Source organism: Sprattus sprattus (assembly GCF_963457725.1).
Source record: "Sprattus sprattus genome assembly, chromosome: 1".
NCBI lineage: Eukaryota > Metazoa > Chordata > Actinopteri > Clupeiformes > Clupeidae > Sprattus > Sprattus sprattus.
In genome coordinates this window covers 31,761,982-31,781,899 of record NC_137920.1, presented here as the reverse complement: position 1 = coordinate 31,781,899, position 19,918 = coordinate 31,761,982, and the positions used below count along the sequence as shown (strand labels likewise).

General features: G+C 42.9%; 2 protein-coding genes and 1 long non-coding RNA gene across 3 annotated transcripts in view; all 3 read right to left on the bottom strand.

Moving 5' to 3' along the window:
- On the bottom strand, positions 1-4,210 carry psmb3 (proteasome 20S subunit beta 3). Its single transcript, XM_080855552.1, has 6 exons — positions 4,092-4,210; positions 3,240-3,424; positions 2,910-3,017; positions 2,104-2,281; positions 1,639-1,733; positions 1-178 (listed from the first exon to the last, which is right to left on the bottom strand). Exons 1-6 carry the CDS (start codon positions 4,092-4,094, stop codon positions 130-132), a joined length of 618 nt encoding a protein of 205 aa, XP_080711678.1. The 5' UTR covers positions 4,095-4,210; the 3' UTR covers positions 1-129.
- An 8,880-nt stretch (positions 4,211-13,090) lies between these two features.
- Positions 13,091-14,077, bottom strand: sp6 (Sp6 transcription factor; the record flags this gene model as incomplete). Its single annotated transcript, XM_080835373.1, has 1 exon — positions 13,091-14,077. The coding sequence occupies one exon, from the start codon at positions 14,075-14,077 to the stop codon at positions 13,091-13,093; it is 987 nt and encodes a 328-aa protein (XP_080691499.1).
- A 5,292-nt stretch (positions 14,078-19,369) lies between these two features.
- LOC308374622 overlaps positions 19,370-19,918 on the bottom strand; it is a 5,152-nt gene continuing 4,603 nt past the window's right edge. Inside the window, exon 3 of the long non-coding RNA XR_013968878.1 lies at positions 19,370-19,483. This is a non-coding gene — a long non-coding RNA (uncharacterized lncRNA). The remainder of the gene's footprint in view (positions 19,484-19,918) is intronic.

The window sequence follows — 19,918 nt, the reverse complement described above, 5'->3', positions numbered from 1 at the left end:
GACACTACAGATTTCATTTAATGAACAGGGCGACTCCAATAAGAAAAAAATAACAATATGAGCAGTTCTTTTGTCATAGAAAAAGTGAGGTTGTGGTGAATGAAAAACTGGTTGCAGCAGTTGAGAGGTCTAGTCCATCCTGGCCTTGAGGGTGCGTGTGGTGATCTTGTCCTTCTCACTGAGGAGAAAAAGACACAAAACACATTAGTTGTAAAGCAGGCACATGCCCAGAGAGACTGCAGATGGTGCTTATGAGTGCTTATTTTGCAGGATATTTTTTTTCTATCCATTTCTAATTTGACTTGTTAATTAAAATATGATTTAGTTTATTGACAACAAACATTTTCCATTAACAGTGTGCTGTAACTATACCAGAATTAAGCAATAAGCCCCAAGAGGCCGTGGTTTGCGCTGATTTTAGAACAGGTAAGGGGAGTTGTTAGGCACGACGCGAAGCTTATTGCTTTTCTAAAACTGTTACTACAAATATTTGATATGGTTTCATAAATAAATACAATACAATTTAAGAAACAATAGTTTAAATATAAACCGTCATTCTTCCGCCACTAAAAAAATATAGTTCCTAAATAAATCGGTGCCACGCAACCCTTGAAGCAACTCAACAGCCAGATGGAACACTGGGTATGAAATGCGCTATATGAATATGCTTCGCAGTAATAAGGAATGTTATCATAGAATGTTATGAGGTCAAATTGTAAGGTAATGCTGGATTTTACAACGGCTTTTAGCCAATCACAATCAAGGATTTGAACAATCAGTTTTAGAAAACTGCATTAGAGTTCTTATTCTTTGTGACCTCACAAGCCTCCCCCTTTGACTTCCTGAGCGAGCGCAGTTCATGCACACATATCGAGCTGAGCTGCCTTTAGCGGTGACAGCCAGGTAACGACACTGTGCCCTAAGCCTCAGCATTGCTTGTCAAGGCTCTGGGAAATAATCCACTATTTAGCCTGCAATGGGCCAAGTAGCCCCATTTAGACTATAGCTGACCATGACCCTTAACAACAAACAAGCTAGTCTTGTCAATGAAAACAAAGAATTATGCCAGTTCCTCTGTCAGGCCACTTATAATCGTATAACAGGGAAATACAAACAAGGATAACATGGTTAATAATCTATTCAATCATATTTTGGATATCAGAAACGTTAGCGGTCACCATTTCTTGTGGTGCACTGATAAGAACTGTAGCTACAGGCTGATAGTCTATGCTCTGACTTGTCAAGGAAATGGTCAGCACGATCCACACCTTCATTGATAGACTATGGGATATTGTTGAAGGTGTGCAAGGCTATAGCTCATAGGTCTACTTACAACAATGGATAGATGGACAGAAATAACCGTTGCTTGAGCATCTACCTCCCAACTAACACACAGGTTACTCACACTTAGCGTTTGACTCAAAGCAGATGAATTGTTTAGTATTTACGTAGAATTCACAATTCAATTCAATGTTTTTAAAGGAAAAACTGACTTAAAACATATGAGCATGTTCAACTTGCACACATCATCTTTCGATCTGATGTAATGTTTAATGTACTGATGTTTAATGCGGGGGGGGGGGGGGGGCGTTGCAGGAGGAACACAGTGTGGTAGTGAGGAGGAGATAAAGTACTCACATGACTTGCACAACAACCCCCATGCCTGAAACGGCATCTCTGTCCACAGCATTCAACATGGCCTGGGAGATGGTCTCAAACAGGTCCTCTGGCCCCTGTGGACGCACAGGAGAAACAGATAGATTAGCAAGACGCACTGCAAGGGAGTACAGACTTAAAGTTAAGTTCAATAAGTGCACAAGCCCAGATCGCAGCGAAGATACTCAGACACATCATTTTGATCAAGCACCTTCAAAGGCAACATCGAACGCAGAGTTCTGGTAAGGATTTTCAAGTAGTCCGGTAGTTGGCATAGGCACTAATGTGATGCTGCATCAACTTAATACAAACAGACTCCCAGACGAACCTGAGGAGAACTACTCTTGAAAAACTGCCGCCATGAATTAGACATTTGAGTTGTCAGAGGCTCGGCCACTCATGTTAAGTTTTAGGTCCAGGGTGCTTCCTCTAAGGCGATTCACTTACCAGGTCGGCCTCCCAGAGAGACTCGCACATGCCGTACATTTGCTCTGAACATGTGCCGCTCACGACAAAGTCTTCCGTCACCATGGGGCAGCCGATGAGATCCAACGAGCAGATGAAAGGCTCGAAGGTCTTGGGGTCCAGTCCAGCGATGACGGGCTCAATGTAGTAGGGCCCAAACCTAAGGGTGAGTGCTCTCATTTTAGTCAGCAATTACAAAAGCAGGTGTATCAAGACTTCCATCAACTTATATCTCTAAATATTTACATATATCACTCATCTGTTGACTCTGATCTATTGTTGCAAGCCAATTAAATGTCCAGTTTCTGAGCATCAAAACTTTTTATGGACAAACTTATGACATATGAATACATATTTACAGCAGTAGAAAGAAAAAACCTCCATGTTTGGAAAATTAGACTTTGCGTATAATCATTGCAGTGACAGGCACAGAAGACTACAGTGTAATGGAGGTGAACTCAGCGGTCAGATGTGTCAATCTGTCTGTTGCTTCTGCAACCAACTGATTAACTAACATGTCCAGTTATTCCACAGATGAAGCAGTACACATCCAGTCTGAGCTTAGTCACCAAGTGCGTGTAAGAGCAAGTGTAATATTTGAACTGTGCTGAAAAACTTCATACAGATTTCTTCAAAAAGAACATCAGAATTACAAGGACAGATGACAAAAGTATTACATCCTGTGATCATTAACGTGATGACTGATAAAGTAATGTTAAAGCATTATAAATGACTTTTACTACAGCCATGTCAATACAGGCATGTGGAATAAAACCATAACTACACACCTCCTTTCATAGAGCAGATTGGACACCATGCTCATGAATGTCTTGGGCTTGATCTGGCGACCTTCTTTCAGCTCGTAGAGGTTCAGACGGAACTTGAGTCTTTGTGCTCTGTAGAAAGAAGGGGAGCGCACAGGCAAAAATAAGATCAACATGAAACGATAAGAGTTAACGTCAAACAACAGTAGGAAAAAAAAAAAAACACTGCAATATACGACAAAAGCACCTTGGTTGAATTAAAATGGCATTTCTAGAGGTGACGACTGAATAACATGACTATGATATAAATCATTTTAGAAAGCATGTATTAAAAGTTTGTAAATTCAAACGTACACTGTCTGTACGTCTGTAGCCAGTCCCGCCAGTCCGATGTAGAGTCTATCTCCCATAGGGAAGACCTTCTGGAAGTCCGTGGTGACCATCTGAGCCTGGACCCCAAACCGCCGATCTGCTGCTATGGCCACACACTCTTTGCCCCGCATGGCCATGACGGCCCCTCCGTTATAGGACATAATAGACTACAAGTACATAAGGAATATTATTATTTGTCAACATCTTAACACCCACCATAGCCAAAAGATACAAACGAGACTATGCCTAAGAATATTTGGCAATTTGGTTAACAATGACAGCTAAAGGTACAGTAAAAACAAGGATTTGAGTAACCGTAAACGATTGTTGCAATCGCGGAAATGGATTTTCAAAGAATAACGTTATCCTACATAAGTTTTTAGATACTGTCACTGAATAAGAGTAGCACCGTATTCTCCAAAGCATCACTTTCGATTTAGCTAGCTTCTGCAGCCGGTGATGTAGCCACAGCTATTGCTAGCAGCGCAAAGCAGATGCCAGGGACTGCTAATTTGCTAGCTAGACACCTTGCTAACACTTAAATGATCAGTAGTTAGCCTGACTTCATTTTGACAAATTGCTTCAGTTCAATAGATTCATATCAGATTAGGACAGCCCTTTACTTTGCCAAATCAAAAAGCAGTGGATAAGTTGCCAGTTGTGGTTTAAGTTACTAACACAGATGTTTATAAAGCTGACATCATTTTGCTAGCTAACTGCTAGCTAACTTGCTAACTAATGTTAACAGGATAATCAACTGTGATTCATCTATTGTTGAATCGCTTACTACACAGACATTAGACATCTAAAATAACATAAAGGTAATCTACTTACCATCTTGAATTATAGACGTTTTTGCTTTATGTGACGAAATTATACTGCCCTTTTTATGCACGGTCAGCTTCAGTTAACGTTTCAAGTAAAGCAAGCCCACAGTGACTACACGATTTCTGTGTGAATCAACCTTTACAGCAGTTGTCTTCTTTGCTTTGTCGCTGATTGGCTATCCATGGAACTCCAAAGTAAAACCCTTCTTTCATTGGCCAAAGAGGCAACAATGGATTGCGTTTAGAAAGCAAGGGTGGTTGAGGAGTGAGTGGACCACCCCCTAGTGGTGAAATTGTATATTGTTAAAACTGGGAATTAGCCCACTGGGCCCATGGAGGGTTTATGTTCAGTTGCATTATATTTTCTAACACAACTTCTGAGGGGGAAACATTCTATCACTTCTGGCTGTGTTTGTGGAAATTCTAAACCAACATCCAACATGTTGTGGGATTGTAATTGTAAATTGTAACTCTTATCTAAATTGTAATTCATTATTCATCAGAGGAAAACTTTAATCAGAATGTTTCAGGTCTAGACCTGGTTATTGTGATGTCATTGATGATTACATCAAAGTCTGACCTCATTGTAAATTCTATGAGGTGTCAGTTGTCCATTTGAGATCACTCTTTCTTGATTTGTAGAATGAGTTGTCGCAGGAGCATGTGACGTTCTACCTGAAAATAAGGTATATATAACAATTATTTCAGCGTTTGATCCACTCTCATGTTTATTGATTTAACTGCAGCTATATGACAGGTCTGTTTTTAGATTCTTGAGTTGTGTTTTCAATTAAATATTAACTGAATTGAAAAGCCATGACCTGTTAACAACTGCATGTAGACATTAACATGTTAAGTGTCTTAAGCACTCAAGCCCCACTCAAGACAGTAGGCTAGTCATGCTGCTCTAGATTACAAATGTAATTGTGACTTGTAACTACTCCCATTATTAGGGTCCCACTAAAAGGTAATTTTGACTGTGTGGAGGCTAGTCACAATTTTAGAACACAATAGCCCATTTTGTACCATCTACAGTCACAGAGTTTGTCAGACAGACAAACTTTGATTGTTGTCAACAAGAGTATACATAGCAATATATAACAATACATCTTCAACAAAGATAGCGTATACATTGTGAATATCAAAAGCTTCCTTAGTTAAATGATGAGATTCACATACATAATTCACATAAATGAGATTCACATACACAATGCACATACACAAACAAAAAAGATTACATTGTTACAAGTTGTAGATTTAACATATAATGTTGGGGGGGGGGGGGGGGGGGGGGGGGGGGGTTCTATGTTTGTTTGATTGCTGTTGATGAATTCAATATTCAGTGTTTTGTCTTGTAGTAACTTTAGCAGTCCAGTGGGAGGACTACTGCCATGGAGCACATTGGCACGTCTGGTGCAGGTTGGCTGATTCCTGATATTATATGACAGCATCATGTATCTGAACTTAAACCATTTTAATTGCTAGAAAGTGAAATTGTACAGAAGATTACAATTATGATATATGCCCTACAGTATGTAGTCCTTGGTATACTGCATCCTATGCATTTTATGTGTGGGGCTTACATACAGGAGTTTCCGCTCACCCCACTCAGTCATTCACTTCCAATTGTCTTGAACAGCTTCTGCTCCTGAAGCGCACTCTCCTGTCCAACGTTCTGAGGAGGGAGGTCTTCACGTGGCTTCCACCTCTGAGATGCCTGAGGAGCTTTCACCACTCACTGACTATCTGAGCGATCTTACAGACAAGTACGTCCTTTCCTTTTTGTACCATAGAGAGTCTCTTAATTCTACAGAGGCATTGCAACATTGTCATTGTGTGTGTGAACAAAACATGGTGTACAATGAATAACACTGTCTTGATCTTTCCAAAGGGAATGGGTGGACTTCTGTCGGGCAACAGCCGATCCAGTAAGTTGTCTGTAATAATCTGTCATCATCATTCAGTCTGTTGTATGAAAGGGTGGCTTTTTCTGTTTTCTGTGTCAATTCAATTTGAGACTTCATGTCTTTATATCTTTAAATGATCAACAGGTGTCAAAGGAGCAGTTTTTCAAATTGTGCGTGAACCTAGTGCAGCATGTGACCACAAGCTCAGTGACTGTGGTTGTTCCCGCCCTCATGAAACTGTTAAGAGAGGACCCACAGCAGTTCCTGCCCAGCCCAGCGAGAGAGGCAGAGGCGTCAGGCCCATCTCTCAGATGCACTGAAGAGGAACAGTACATTGCAGTGCTCAGTAATGCCGTTCTGAGGAAGGCTGTCTCTAAAGTGAACAGCGGCAAGACTCAAGATGCAAGTTCTTCAGACTCTCCCCATTCCTCAGAAGAAAGGTGTCTTAATTTACACAATAAGATGACTGATGGCCATTCAATAGCTTGACATTTAGGGTGAAAAAAAGTGTGTTGCTGTAAATGTCCAAAGGCATGAATATCTTGGTTTGAATGTTGTCATGACATAAAGTTTCAGTCTGTTTTTCTTTTTATTATTTTTCTTTTATTATCTTACTTAGGTCCCAGATCTCATCACTGAATCAATTTGGGATCACAGAGGAAGGACTCCAACGCAGTGTCCAGGAGACCTTAAAGGAACTGAATGTGGTCGGCTGCCAAGCTGACACTGAAGAGTTGACCAATGCCATTGTAAGAGAAGCAGTGATGTGGGTAAACACTAGCCTGGCCGAGTTCAACAAGACAGTTCCAAATGAATCAGAAAACCCAGCTCCTCGTGATCCTTTCAGCACTGAAGAGTTAGTCGAGAAGATCCGTATGAAGCTGGATAGTCAAAAAGGTGCACAGGGTGCTATGCAACAACTTCTTTGCTGGACGAGATGCAAGGCAAAATGTTCCTCTGAGGACGATTTAGTTCTGTCCTCAACTGTGGTTGACTCAATGACAGTTGTCATCAGCACAATCGAGTCAGGCTTGGATGAACAATCTTCGGTGTACAAACCTGCCAAATGTCTGCTGTCCACTGTCATGCAAGCTGTGAAAACCCTTGCGTGCCAAAGTTCTTCCCTGTCTGATGTTTTTCTTTCTGACACAGATCTCTATGGAGGCAGTGTTGAGTCTATAACACAAGCAGGAAGTCAGACTCAAGCAGTTCAACCAGGAATGCAAGCGCTTTACTCTGGTGATTTCCTTCTGAAGGCCAGCAAGGCTGTGAGCAGTGTACTGGTCATTAAAATGAAGCAGTTTCACTCTGCTCATTCAAGTGCTACGTATCTCTGTGCAACTGATACCCAAGCTTCTGTTGCTACCTCAATTAGCGAAACAGATCATTCACCTGAAGTGTATCTGCAACCTGTTGAGGAGACTGCCTTCATGGTGGTTGAGACGTTTGTGGAGAAGATTATGGCCATCGCACTGTCTGAATGTGTGGATGAAAATGAGGGAACAATCGTCGACTCTCCACTTGATGGTGCCCATAGTATCAAGAAGATGAGGCCTGATGTTGAGAAGAACCCAGCATGGTTGGCAGCGAAACAAATCTTTGGCAAAGTCCATAAAACCCTGGAGGCCTTCTTCAAACAGATGCCCTCTAAGCTGTCCCAAACCATTGATGTGCCCAGAAGTGACGAAACCCCACAACAAAATGATGATGATTCAAAACCAGATGATGATTCTACTCCGGACTTTACACAAAAAACAAGCAGCAGTAGTGAGGAACTACCTCAGAGCAGGACAGTTAGCCATTCGCAACTCCAACAGGTACAGAGTGAAGGGACACAGCCTAGTGAGATTGCTCAACCCGAGCTTGATACCTGCACAAGCAATGTACTAAGAGAAGTGATAGCTTCCTACCAGCAGCAGCAGGCAGCCCAGCCAGAGGACACATCACTCTCTTCGACAGCCATCAATGGTTTTGTACAGAATGTAATTTCCCATCTGAGTGATATGACCTCCTTCCAAGTTGCCAGTGACGATGATTTGATGATATGCTCCCCTCAACAGTCACTGGGTGTTGCCAGGGCAGGGTCTAAAGACTCTCTCTCCGTTGCAAGTGTTCAAATTCTGTCAAGTACGGCTTTTCAGAGGAATGCTTTTGATGCGGTTGTGGATGTGCTTGTGACGTCAGTCAAGAGCAACAGCAGTTTCCAGTCTTTTGGGTTCAGGGACAGCACAGAAAACCGTGGCATGCCAAAGCATGACGTTTGCTCTTTCCTACCTCTGGAGGCAGAGATTAAAAATGCAGATGCTGCTGCCTCAGAAATTGTTGACCAGTTTGCAAGAGACATGCAAATGTGCATTGAGTCACTCCAGTCCCTGAGCATTTCAAACAAAAGTGACTTGGGTTCCCCAGAGGGGGAAGGCAAGTGCTGTGAAATGGAATCAGGAAGTCTCAAGAGCGCGCAGGGCATCCCCAAGAAAGAATTTACCTCTGCTGCCTTGAAAATGTATAAAAGTGTGCAGGATAAGGTGAGAGAGTTCTTCCCCCGGTTGTCTTTTAAAAGGAAACAACAGTATGAACATTTGGACGAAATACCTTCAAAGGATAACATATTTGACCTATCAAAAGCCATCCCTGCCCACTCTGACCCTCAGAGTGAGAGTGAAGATCTGCCAGTGGCAACTGACCTTCAAGATTGCACCAACGAAGTAATGGGAGAGCTTTTGATGGCTGTTAAAGAACAAATAGCAGAAGACCAGACATCATGCTCTGAAGGAAAGATATCACCAGCAGGGAGTTACCTGGCAGCGAACATTATGCTGGAGATCGAAAACAACTTGTGTCTGAGCACATCTGGTCATTCTTTGAGGAGTTCAGCTGAGAAGTCAGGTTCCGCTGAATTTGTCCGTATAACTGAAATAAATAAGAATCTTTCAAGTGAGGAAATTCAAACAAAAGCAGTGAATCAAGTGAGCCAGGTTTTACTTAATTCGGCCAAAAGCAGTGGAACACTCTCCACCCTGTCACCAGAGTCAACTGCATATGGTCTTGTTAGGACAGTTGTTGAAGGAATTCAGACCCTGTTACAGTCCACAGAATATGATGCAATGGACACTGATAGCAAATGGAACAGCAAGGGAGGTCCAGCTGTTTCACTGGAGAAGTCCCAGGTTGAAGAGGAGGCTTCTAAGGTCAAAATATGGTCAGCCACCAAAGAGATGTTTGGAAACCTACAGGGGAAGGTGAAAGAGTTTTTCACCAAGTCCCAGCTACATGGGTCAAAGGTCGAAGACAACGCATGTGCAGAAGAGACCAACAACAATGTGATTATCGGCACTGAGAAAGATGTTCCAGAATTTGGACCACAGGAACATGATTCTGAGGATCTCCAGCAGTTTCATGACACAGTAAATGCAGTGTTCCAAAGTTTGGGAGAAGTGGATGTACAGCAAGCTGCTTCAGCTTCTTCCTCTGCACCAAAGAGGAAACTTTCACCTTTGAATCAAGAGACATTGCCTGGGGTATTGCCTGTCCTTTCTGAGATACCTTCTGAAACCCCTTTCACTAACATTGACTCGCATGAAGCAGATGACGTGGATGACTCAGATGACGCTGCTGAAGATGAATCTGCAGCTGGCATCACTCGGGACACCATGGTTGACGTTGTGAAAGCCATACTCGAAAAGGTGGATCTCGGGGATCCTTCTTCGTCACATGCCCAGGGTCTTACATCAGTTGCACAAGGCCTAGAGAGATCCATGTCCAGCAGCAGTGTCAACTCATCCTCTCAAGACCTCATTGATCAGATCTATGGTATTTTCATGAGGAGCACCAACACGACCACTGAACGGTGTGCTTCAGACACTGTGCTTTTGAATCAGGGGCAGAGGAAAGAATCAGGGATACCGGTTGCCTCCGAAATCCTTCATATTTACATTGAGGAGAGTGTCAAACACCTTTTTCTTTCCTGTTTCAAACTTCCTTCTCCTTGGAGTGTGAACAAGGATGGCTCCCTGCAACCTGCCCAAACTTCAAACACTTGCCCAGGCAGCCTGACTGACATGACATCAAACTCTGAAGACAAAATGGCCGCCACTAAGTCTCCATCGCAAATACTGAGTGACACAGTATGCCTTGTCAGTACAATGATGGTGAAGGAATTGATAAACAGTCTGCCTGTGGCACGGAGTTCAAACCATAACCTGGAGGGAGGTGAGGAAACATCTCAATCCTCCATCGAGGACCAGAGTACTCTCTCCACCAGTGCTGCTATAACTTCAGGTAAATTGGCTCGCGGGTCACTTAAATGTCTGAATGAAATGCTTTTGTAACATAATCATTCAAACATAAAACCTGGTGTAATGATGTTTTTTTTTCTCTCTTGGGAAAGGTTTTCTCTGAACCTAAGCTTTTATTTTCGTACTTTCAGGCAACATGTCTACAGCCAGTGATTCTCCACTTGCATAATGAGTATTCGTCTTTCCCCTCAGAGACGAGCAGAAATGGCCAGAAGCCTAAGAAAGGCTCTCTTTTCATCAGAATATTTCCTGCTCGGACCAGGAAGACCTCGTAACTAAATCTTGGTGAAAATAAACTGCTAAGCATCCATTTCATAGCCATTCCATTCTCTATCCTTTCACTTATGTATTTGTACCTTATTTATACCTTATGTATAAACCTCACCAGAGCAACATAGGCTTATTAAGATGCTTATGAAAATGGTAACTGGTTAATATTTATGCATTGCGCAACAACAATTTAGCCATGTCTTTGAAAATGCTTAATAATGGTAATAATTATTATTTTCTGAAACTCATACATAGCCAAAAACCACATGCATGTGATGTTCAGTTTTTCTGAGGTAAAGCTTTATTATCTCAGAAACATTTTTATAATAATCTACTTACAATCAGTCTTTAAACCATAAATTAAATTATCATAAACAACTTGAAATAATTCTGTAAGTACCACTTAAATTTCCAAAAACTAAATAAAAATCCAGTGTAAAATGCATCTAAACAAATTCATAAACAAGTAGTTCACTCAAATACACTTAAAACAAACAGCAGTATTTCCAGTGTCTAAGTAATAATAATTATGTAAGAGACTGTCCCCATCCCAATAGTTCTCATTTTAATTCCTCATTAATTGCTACAGTAAAAAAAACAATAGAGTTTTAATTCCAAACAAACTGGGTGGAAATTTCTAAACACGTCAATCCTTTTTGTTTATATACGTGTGTTTACATATGCGTCACTCACCCCGGCGCACACAATTGAACAAAACCAACATACAAAAAAATTAAAAACATACAACATGGTGAATCAGAATAGCAGCTGTCTCCTTGGTGGATCTGGCCGACCAGCAGTCTGGTACTGTGTCTCTAAGGTAAAATATGTGAATACAGACCAGCAGTCTGGTACTGTGTCTCTAAGAGAAAAATATGTGAATACAGACCAGCAGTCTGGCACTGTGTCTCTAAGGTAAAATATGTGAATACTGTGCAAAGCTAATTCATGTAAGTGCCATGCATACTTTTATCTTACTAAGCACTAGTCAATGCAAGTGTCAACTATTCTTAAAACAAAATGAATAATATCCTAAGTGGGTGATATTTTTCTCTCAATGTGCTTTTCTTATCATGCATTTATTTGACTTACTGTCAATGTGGGCAACACATACTACGTCCGCTATCATGTGGAACATATCTAAGGTTCCACATTGAACTGATGTAATGCAATTAACAGTAATGCTTCTTATTGCATAGATACATTGTGCAGTGTGACAAGAATGACCTGTTACACAATCTGTTTCATTTTAGGCTATTTGTAAAATTAAAAACGACCTAAAATAGTGATTTTTGGGGAGATATGTGAACTCAAGGTGAACTGTTCGGTTATCATGCTCTGAAAAACTGAATGAATAAATCCGATTCATGTTACCACACCAAATTTCACAAGGCCCACTGAATTTAGTGTGACATGGGTAGTATTTAAAATGGTGAAGAAAAATCAGTGGAATGGTGATGCTTCTTCAATTCAACTGTTACCACATGGTAGGTCATGAAAGATTCTTAAATGGCTTATAACTATTTTATACCATGTCATAAAATGATGCTAGTTGAACCCCATCTTTATGTACGAATGCATAAGAGACTATTCCAGACCCTCATACAGATGTATTGCTCTCTCCTTTGTACATCGCTTAAAGTATAAAAGTGTCTGCTAAACAACTAAATGTAATGTAATGTTAAGTATAATCAGTGTTGTGCCTTTCACTGTTCAGTCATAGTATTGACAAGATCATGACAAGATCATGAAACAAAATGCAAAAACATCGAAAACATGTAAAATTGCCAACTCTTCTATTGTACACAATGACAGCCAGAGTCTTAGTGATCTTAATTTGAAATCCTTCAAGTCTGGTGCAGTGGAATAATAAATAATATCAAGTCCATATTACAATGATAGGCGCTTTAATAACTTGAACTTGATTAATCTAGAGTCAGGTCAAGTTATCTCCGTAATATTACAAGCCACATCGCTCATGGGAGAGAAAAAAGACCCCTAACTCTTTTTGAACACAGTGTCTATGTTACTTCCAAAAGGGGAAATTCATTCTCTGAGTGGGCAGTGGTACCTGTTGTAATTTACCATAATTTGCAGTAGTTTTTGGTGTGTTGTGTTTTTGTGATTGAATTGAAACAAAAGTGATTTCCACTCCAACATGTAGACACTGCAGTGATTACAACATTAAAGAAATACAATTGCAACACCCCAAGGACAAAGGAGTTGCTATGGTAGTCACATAATCTTGTACAGCATTAAGCATTGTCCATTCTTGAGTGACCATTGATATCTCATTTATAACCCAATGCTCTGTTTTTCGAAAAAAGAGAAAAAAAATAAACACATTCAGTGTCTTCTGCCTTAAGTCAGTAGCCGACTAAATAGGAGGGTACAGAAAGACTACCTTTTAAAGACACTTTGGGCTGCTTTGTGCTACTGGTCCCTCAACAAGTGTTGGTTACTTTCCAGACTCTTAAACAGTTCTGCATTGACTGCCAAAGAGCCATAGTCATGTCCAGGTGAGGGGATGTCAGTTAGCTTAGCTTGCTTGCGTCTGGCTCACTCTTGGGCTTGCAAGGGGCCTCTGCGCTTTCCGCCACGACAGCCCCGTGCGGAGAGGGTGGGAGGCCCAGAGCCGATTCGTATGGCTTCCCCCCTCCCAGAGAACCCCCGTCTCCGTTTGCTCTCTCCTCCCTGGCACCGCTGCCACCGGCACCAGCGGGTGAGTCGTGCGTTCGCATGTGCTTGGTGAGGTGGTCGCTGCGCATGAAGACGCGTGTGCAGACGGCGCAGCTGAACTTCTTGGCGCCCGTGTGCGACTGCATGTGCTTCTGCAGCTCGTCGGCGCGCGTGAAACGCTTGCCGCAGAAGAGCCAGTTGCAGACGAACGGCCGGTCGCCGCTGTGCCAGCGCAGATGCGCCTTCAGGTGGGACGTCTTAGCGTAGGCCTTTCCGCAGCCCGGGATGTGGCAGTTGTGCAGGTGCTTCCGCAGACGCGAGTCCTCGCCGCTGCCAATCTGGCCCAGTTGCTCAGCATGCACGCAGTTTGGGCACCGGCACACAGCCTGACCGGACGCCCGTGAGCCCGATCGGCGTTGGGACTTTGGTCGTGGCACAGAAGTGGCGCCCTCTTGTGGCTCCTCCATTGTGTACACCTGCTGCTGCTGTTGCTGTTGCTGTTGTTGCTGTTGGTGCTGCTGCTGTTGTTGGAGGAGCTCTTGAGCGCCCAGGGGCTCCATCTTGAAGCCGTCCTGAGGGAAGAGGTGGTGGTGAGGGGTCAGACCGAGCTGTGCAGGGGGTAAGCTGCACAGCTGGGCCTCGGAGCAGTACGGACCCAGCGCAGACTGGAGGCCCATGGAGCCCCCCTGGCTCATCCCCGCCAGACCCACCCCATGGGCAGCCGGCAGGTCCATCCAACTCCCGGTCCCTGGGTGGAGGTCCCACCATGGGCTCACGTTCATGTCATCGCTGCTGCCACCAGGGGGAGCTGTCCTTGGCCACGGCTCATACGGATGTGCCATGGAGAATACTAACTGTTGATGTGCCCCAGGAAAAACAGATGAGAGACAGAGAGCGAAAGAGAGATGGATGGATGGCAAATTCTCTTCAGGAAGCAGTTTGGATCAGCACATCGTTGGAGAGAATTAGAAAAGGCTGGTCATCACAAGCAATCTAGGGGAGTAAAGAAAAAAGAAAAAGAATATTAATGTGTGTTGACATAGATTAAAACTACGCCTGGAATGGCACAAAGTTCACAATAAGCTGAATTAATTCCCGTAGCAAAGATCTTAGCTGAGTTGCCATATTCCTCCTGCTTTAGGAATGAATAATTTTGCTGATCTGCAATCAGATGTCTCATCTCGATCGCTAGTCTGTGTCCATTGAAGTTTATTACACTATAATACTGTTACTCATGAAGGTGAAACACCTTACACACCACAGGTCAACAAACACTAGCTGAAATACACACACACACACACACACACACACACACACACACACACACACACCCCACAAGCTGAATCCTCTGATGCTTGAGTAGATGCACACACATACAAGCAAATATAAATGCAATGCACACACATACACAGAAACAAACACACACACACACACAAACACAACTCCCATGGGCGAGCTCATTCTCACGCCGTGTGGTCATAAAGACAGGGCAGACGTGTTTGGGCACGAGCCCCCACAACATCACGCCCCCCATCCCCGCCAGTAACCCCTCTAGCTGACAACGCATCCGCTGCCAGGTACTTCCCACGGATGACAGACACAGAAGAGAGAGAAAGAGCGAGGGAGGGAGAAAAGGAGAGAGAGGGATAGAGAAAGAGTGAGAGAGCAGGAGAGAGACTGACAGGGAGTAAGAAGAGTGAGTGAAAGAGATGGAGAGAAAGAAGAGTGAGTGAAAGAGAGCGACAGAGATAGACAGGAAGAGACAAATAACCTAATCGTCGCGTACCCCTCTGACAACTGGAGGCCCTTGCCAGACCGGGTGCCTGTGGGATGAGCTGCAGCTGGGTGGGAGGAGAAGAGGAAGAAAGGGGGAGGGAAAGCAGAGCGGAGGGAGAGAGAGAAGTGTTGACAAGAGCAGCCCCGTGCCGAAGGTGGCAGAGAGGAAGACGGCGCAAGGGGAGGTATGGCTTCAGGCCAAGCGCTATTTGTACGTCTGTTGCCTTTTTTTTTTTTTTTTTTTTTAAGACACGGCCCTGGGCAGACAGCAGAACCAGTTTTTTTTTATGAATCACACATGATTTACAACAACATGGCCCCAGGGGCGTGCCGGGGAGCGGAGTGGTGGTGGTGGTGGTGGAGGAGGGGGGGGCGGAGGAGACCGGTAGAGCGAACAGCCACCCCTCCCACTTGCCTGCGACTGACGGCAGGAAGTGTTGATGGTTGCAGACGGCAACTTTTCAAAAGCATGAGAACAGAATGCCAACCAAAACACGAGGCGCAATTAGATTATCCGTATAATTACACGCGCCTATCCGGCGAGAGCTTCCTATGAGCAGGACAGCACAATAGATGGTATCAGTGACTCGTTACTCTGTTTACTTGGGCTTAACACCGTGGGTTCCGTTTTGACAACAGAAGAATCTTACTATCTTACGTTTATCACACCAGGAAGTGTTAATTCCCATTCAACTCTATCATATTATATTGTAGCCTACATGTGATAAGCATCTATTTGGATGGATATGCATCTTTTTGCTAGTGTTTTTGATAAAGTGATTAGTGGTAATATATGTTTTAGGCAATATATGTTTTAGAGCCTTTTTCAACATACTGTGATTTAAGGCCTGGGGTTTGGCTTGTAGGGCAACCACGGAGTTGGCTGCAAGTCTTTCATCTCATTTCTGATCATATCGTGGCCTCTTACCAGAGTATTTGAAACATCCATTTCAGCTGTTCTTCTCGAAGGCTGTATCAGCGCTGTACTTCAACAGTAGGCACGACAGCATACCATATGTGGTTTAACGCTAAATAAGACACGCACCTTTCAGATCTCTGCTTATGTCGAAAGCAGCAAAGGAATGGGCCCACTGACGAAATCGGGAAAGTTTTCAGACGCTCACCGAAAAAGCGGTGGAATCGTTACAAAATCGTAAAGTGATTAGTTTGGAATTCCATAATTAGAAGTCTGGAGTTAAAGGTCAAACTGATTTATTTCACATCGCCCTGGAGCCACTGTGTCACTGCCCTGTAATTTCTGGGGAATTTGAAGTCAGACACCCACAAACACACACACACACACACACACACACACACACACACACACATACATGGGCCTCCTGCAACAACTCCCCACCTCCCATAAACAAACAGTCTACTTCCATTCATAAAAAAAGCAAAGTATGGGGGTTGGGGGGGTGGGGGGGCAAAGGCTCCACAGGGTAACAGCTGGTACACAGGTCCACAACACCCGGAGGGAAGAGAGGAGGAGGAGGAACAGAAGGAGAGGAGAGGACAGAAGAGGAGGAAGAGCCCCCGGACAATGACATGGCCCCCCTGTCATAAAAGCTGCCTGACGGAGGGCATCCTCGGCCTCTCATTTACGAGGCTCTGTAATGGGAAGCAACAGACAGATAGAGCATGGAACCCTGGGAAAAGTCTGATATGTTTTGGAGATGGAATGTGGGCCCAGGTTGCGCAAGAGACCCTATTTGCACGATGAGGGCCACTCTGCTGTAATGAATGGGGAGGCATTGAAAAGTGCAGAGGGGGGACACTGGTGCACCTTAACGTCTCGTGTCATTTCTAAAGAGCTGACGATTTTCAGGGCTACCCTGAGTAAAACCATAAACTATGCAGGGTGGTGCATTTGATATGTTAATCTGACAAACACGCTTGTCGTGTTACACATTTGTGGTACTCTTCTGCATATCCTGAATGTAAATAGTGACAGACCATAAATAACATTGAACTACTCTGACCTCTCAACCAGGATACTGTGATCTCTCTCTCTCTCTCTCTCTCTCTCTCTCTCTCTCTCTCTCTCTCTCTCTCTCTCTCTCTCTCTCTCTCTCTCTCTCTCTCTATCCCTCTCTCTTTCTCTCGCCTCTCTCACTCTCGCTCTCGCTCTCCCTCACGAACACACACTCACAGACACACACAAACACACACATACACACACACACACACACACTCACAACTCTCTCTCTCTACCTCTCTCTATACTTTTGTGTCTTGCTGACAAAAATCTGACCAAAATCCCTAACACCCTCTGAAAAGACAAATTCCTGCTACTCTCATTTAAATTTACATTTAGTCATTTAGCAGACGCCTTTGTCCAAAGCGATGTAGAAGGGAGAGAACATTCAAGCTAAGAGCAATACAAATGTGGTGTAACAATAAATACTACTTTAAATAAGAAATAGAAAAACGACATAGAAAGAAAAATAAGTGCAGGAATGTAACTGCTGTAAGTGCAAGTTAAGCACTAGTCAAGATGCCAGTTAGGAAGGGAGGTGCCTTACTGAAGAGTTGGGTCTTCAAAAGATTCTTGAAGGTAGAGAGGGATACCCCTGCTCTGGTAGTAGGCAGGTCAGTCCACCAACGTACAACTACTCTCAACAGCACCCGCCATACATTAGAAAACTACAATGCCCATGTATGCCAAAACACTGACATTCTGCCAGACATCTGTGGGCCAGTGCACCAATGAAACAAAATAAAACAGATTTGACTTGCCCTCTGTCTGATTCATTACTTGCCCTGTCCTTTTTCATTACATAATGGTAAGTGCTAGCAGACAAGTCCAGGGCCGAATTTCTTTCCTGGTACAGCCCTGAATACTGGCTTGAATAAGAGTGTCAACTTAAACTGAATCCTCTGAAAGTGAACTTGAGCTCAAAAGTATGTGAGTGATTTGTCATTGTGCTGTTGTTGGTATCTTGAGTGAAGACGTAGTACAGCACCCCAACTGTCTAGTGTAAAGATGTGGAGATTCATTTTCAACTTAATTGTTTAAAGCTATTCCATTCTGTCTACTTATGTGACACAATCTGCCCAAAGATAGCCAAAAGCAAATGCATTGGATTTACGTAAACAAAAAGATCTACTAAAATGTCAGTTCAACCCTGTGAGCCTTCAGAGTTCTTTGAGCGAACTTATGTGAACTGAAGGTGTGTAGGCCAATTTTTAGCAATCAGCACGCAGGTCCAGTGGTGGTGTTGACATGAGTACAGGGATTCATAAACAAACTTGTATGCAATTCGTGAGCCAAGCCTCTCAAAAATATAACCAAATTAATATCCAGTAGTCTAACTTTGTGTTTGGTAAGTTTTGGCATTTGAGGCCACAAGTTTACAGTTAACATCCTCACAAATGTACGAGTCGTGGAGATGATACAACTGTGATGCAATAGCCAACTTCTTAATGTGATCAGTGTATTGACAAAGTTCTCTAAAATTGACGACACATCAAAATAGCTGATGCAAAGACTCTACACTGAGCGCGGCCCATTCTCAGACTGTCAAGAAGTCTGTGAGGATGCGCCGACATCCTTGGTAATGAACTAATCAAATTCATATCTACATTCCACCGTGTTCAAGGTGTGTGGATATATATTTACCTGTTTCACGCGAGGATTTCGGGGAGGTATTGCTTTCCAGCACAATTTGGCATTCGCATGAGAAATAACTGTAGAAAGAGTCCCTTTCCAAAAGACAAAAAAAGTACTCGTCCACTTAGATCAAGATGAAATTCACATCCCCTTCAGTGTCAAACATTCTCTGCAAGACAACGTTTCCAGACGACGCGACCTGTCCTTCGGCGTAGAACAGAGACATTCAACCCGACGAAGTTTATGATAGAGCTTTGTAACCGCGGCGCCTCCAAAGCCCCACCTATTCTTGAGATCACTCTTTGCTTTGATGATGCGATAGCGAGGCTCAGGTTGTTCACCAAGGAAGTTGAGCACCTTTTGGAACAGTAGTAAACTCAAAACTCGTGAAACTGACATAAAAAAAAATCCTAGACGCAGACAGTGAGGCAAAACAAGACCCTCGAGCAAGTAATTAACATGTAGCCTAATTTATTGATCGCCAAGATGAATAAATGCCATGAAAACAGCTTTGTTTGATTTCATTTTATAAAACCTATTTGACCATCATCTCCCAGATTTTTGGACAATCATGGTTCGATAAAATTGGTTCCATTTAAGAGCCTCCCATGTTCTGATTCTTGAACTTTAGTTAAGTGTTGAATTGTATGTTTTTAAGAATGAATTGACTTGTTAAAGAGTAATTTGAATTCATTTGGATGGTTTGCCTATCTTGTCTGGGCATTTTCCTCCTTCTGAGAATCAGTTGGGAAGCATGGGGTCAAAGGTTACAATATGCCTCTATGATGGGTCCCTTGTCTTTTGAACCTGCCTAAGTAAAGAGTCCAGGTGAAGGCAGGACACCTGCAGATCCCAGAGTCTGGTTAAGCAAAGAGAAACATGAAAGGAGACAATTAAATACAGTTAAAAATAATACAACTAAATTAAGCAGGAAACAAAACCAGATATTTTGTTTTGGATTAAGCAGAATATGTAAGTCAAACTTATTTATTTGCAGATTTGTTAATATGAGTTGACCCACAAGAGAACATGCTCTTTCCTACTGTGATTAATCAATGACTCAATTTAAATACTAATTCAGTGGTTTTTAGTAGTGGGTAACAGTAATACTCTGCCATGTTTTATAAATGCATTTTGCTTTATTTAAGTGCTTAAAAATGTTTTAAACATTGCCAATGAGTAAATTGTTTGCTGAATCAGTAATTTCTTTAGGAGAGTATTCTTGAACTGTCCATAGCTGTTGCTTTGTTTGAAGTCTTGTCACAAATATGCCACATTGGTCAAGAGAACAACA